Source organism: Vombatus ursinus, unplaced genomic scaffold, assembly GCF_900497805.2.
Source record: "Vombatus ursinus unplaced genomic scaffold, bare-nosed wombat genome assembly UNPS02009975.1, whole genome shotgun sequence".
Lineage (NCBI taxonomy): Eukaryota > Metazoa > Chordata > Mammalia > Diprotodontia > Vombatidae > Vombatus > Vombatus ursinus.
In genome coordinates, this window is record NW_020949753.1 from 6,072,158 (window position 1) to 6,075,325 (window position 3,168).

Consider the following 3,168-nt stretch of genomic DNA (forward strand, 5'->3'; position numbering starts at 1 on the left):
AGAATGTACAGGTGAGAGTTGAATTTATTACCTGAGATGCTTGAATATGGGATTTTGCTGTCTGATAAATTGTTAAAGAGAATTTAATACTTTTTAAAATAGGAGCTTAGTTCTAAAACTTAGTGAGGACATAGAAGGTGCTTATACCCACAGTATATGTTCATTTAATTTGAATTAAATCAGATTATAGCTGTCATCCAAAGAAGTAAGCAAAAATGGCTTCTTAACAGATGTCATAAAGTCCATGTGTTTCACTCATAAGTATTATATACCATAACGCATGTATTTATATCTAACCAAGTTTATTTCCTGGCACATAGCTGATTAGAACAAACAAATTATAAAAAGGTGGGAGAACAGTACTGCAAGCAAGAAATGTAAGGTAATGGTGAGGGAGGAAAAAAAGCATTATAAAATGTTGACACAAGAATTCTGAGTCTACTGGTATAAAGAGCTCTCCCCACCTTTCCCTCCCAAGTAATTGATATTCACCATAATAGTCATGGATCATTGCATAAACTTATGTTCAAGTATCTTCTGTAAGTACATTTTTGTGGGCATTTTGATTCCTCTTCTATTTATCCCCTTAAATAGCACTACCCTTTTGTTAACAGAAAACATTTAAGCAGAACCAGTAGTCGTATACCATACTACACATCTATAATCCCCCACCTCTCAGCTGAGGAAGTTTGTTTCATCATGGTTCTCTAGGACTTTGATTAAAGATAACCCTGCAAAAGGAAAACTTTTTAAAAACTTGGCACATAAAAGGGGGCAAACTTAAGTTACTTTCTTCCCTAATGATACTAAATAAGATGTGTATGTGTAATCTAAGCATATTTTTAATTGGAGATTTCATAGAAACATTTTAAAATTTGGGCTCAGGCTGTTAATAAATGGGCTTGGTATTTCTTGAAGATATTCATGTCCCCTCCAAAAATAATGTAAGCATATGTTTATATCAGAGCTTATAGTTTAGTAGTAGACATCTCAATGGATTTAGAAATCACCAGGTCCTGGGCTGAAGCTTCAATACTAACTTTTTCTAGTTCTGTTGCTATGACACTCAGCACCTTTGGGCTTATTTCCCTATTTTAAAAATGGAAATGACACTCATACCTACCTGAAAAGATTGTTGTATAAGGCAACTTTTTCACCATATAAATGTGAATTGGTATTACAGTACTAAAAAAAAAAAACAAAACTAAGACTGACTTTTTAAAAGTTGCTTATTAACTGAGTACTACTAATTTTGATTTTTGTTTATAAAAATTATCAACAGCTTTTGTCCCAGTTTGTTTCTCCGTTCACTGGGTGCATTTATGGAAGACACATAACAGGTATTTACATTAAAATACATTTGTGAATATTTTAATGTATAATTTAAAACCAATCTTAATCTTATCTTCAAGAAAATGAGCTAGTTTTCTAATTTAACTGTTGACTAGATGTTACAGGTGAAGCAAAATGGTTAAATTTTAGACTCTTTAGGGCTCAGTTAACTATTTTAGTGCAACTCTCCAAAAGCATTTTGTCCAAGGATAGGATTTGATGTGGTATTTTAAAATTAAGTAGTCTTTCTTTTAAAGCACAGTTTATTTTAGAAGTCCACTCTAATTGTCATAGGGATTTTATATAAACATTAACTTTTTATATCTGGAGTGAAATGAGTGAAAACTTTTTTTTCATAGGCTTATGTGGGAAAAAACAGAAAGAGATTACAAAGGCTATTAAGCGGGCTCAGATAATGGGTAAGAGTAAATATTTATTATCCATTTTTTTGCCTATTATATAATTTAATGTATGTTTCTGGACACATTTTGCTTTAATGTGACACTTTCCAACCAATACCCAAATCCCTCATAACTTTTCTCCTAAGAATTAAGCAGAATAGCCTGATTGCACCTAAGAGTATGTCATTTTGCCCCTTTGTGGTTAATGGGAGATGGCATACTTTAATTTTGTGCAGTTATGCTGCCTGGAGGGCTGCCTCTACTTACCTTGTGATTGGTGTGTGTTCCTGTTCTGCTTTCTTCACTCTGACTTTCATAAGTCTTGCTATATTCTCTGAATTCTGTCATTCTTATGGCACAGTGATATTGTATCATACTCCTATATCACAGCTCTTTTAGTAATTGTCCAATTATTGGGCACATATTTTTCTCTACCTTTTGGTTATTTTTTAAAAATGATGCTGTGAAAATTTTTCACATAATAGTCTTTTCTGGCTTTCATTAGCCTCCTTGGGATGTAGTACCAGGAAAAGGATTTCTGGTTCAAAGAAAGTGAAGAGTAAGTCACTTTGCTTAAATAATTCCAAAATTCATAAAAAACACTTGGACTGTTCTACCAGCAGTTCTAACAGGTTCTCATCCAACACTAAATTTTACCATTTTCTGCTGGTTTTTATATGAAGTGATAACTCAGTATTTTAATATGCATTTCTCTTATTGAGACTGAACCTTTCTTTGTATCCTTAGTTTGAATTTCTTCTTTTGCAAATGCTCATCTTCTCTGACCACTAGTGTAATGAAGAACGACTCTAAATTTGTCTTTGCTTTAGATTTTGTGGCAGACTATATAAGCTTTTATTGTATGTTTAATTTTTTTCTAATTTTAGCTTTATTGATTTTTTTTATTTGTGCAAATTACAGTGAAAAACTTAAAACAAATTATCTTTTTGTAGGATTCATGCCAGTTACTTACAAGGATCCTGCCTATCTGAAAGATCCCAAAATTTGTAACATCAAATACTGAGAATAAAGCTAGTACCAGTAAAACTTATTTGAGAGATGTGTGTGCTTTCAACTGTGATTCAGTTTTAAAAGCACTGGCCTGCATGTCAGAGGACCTGGCTTGTTTCTACATTAGGTTTTCTGGGCCTCAGTTTCCTCATCTGTAAAATCAGCCTGGAAAAGATGGTCTCCAAGGAGCCATACAGCTCATACATGATTTTGAATAATTAACTTTAACACTTTTGTGGTAGAAAATAAAAAAAAAAACAACTCAGCTGAACTCTACCTGACATTATCACTCAGTTGTTGTAGAGGTGACTGTGGGTTTTTAGTTCTATCAGCAGACCTCGTGATTTTAGTCTATGGCAGAAGAGTGAGGGAGGTGATACATCACATATAGTAAATCAAAGATGGGTTTGTTTGTTTTTAAACC

The 3,168-nt window shown here is 33.0% G+C and overlaps 1 protein-coding gene across 1 annotated transcript in view; it reads left to right on the forward strand.

The window, feature by feature from the left end:
- Positions 1-2,784, forward strand: part of MRPS18C (mitochondrial ribosomal protein S18C) — a gene marked incomplete at its 5' end in the record, with an annotated part of 4,959 nt that extends 2,175 nt beyond the window's left edge. Inside the window, 3 exons of the mRNA XM_027853397.1 lie at positions 1,242-1,340; positions 1,692-1,751; positions 2,687-2,784. Of these exons, the coding sequence (XP_027709198.1) occupies positions 1,242-1,340; positions 1,692-1,751; positions 2,687-2,757 (230 nt within the window). The remainder of the gene's footprint in view (positions 1-1,241; positions 1,341-1,691; positions 1,752-2,686) is intronic.
- Positions 2,785-3,168: the final 384 nt, after the last annotated feature.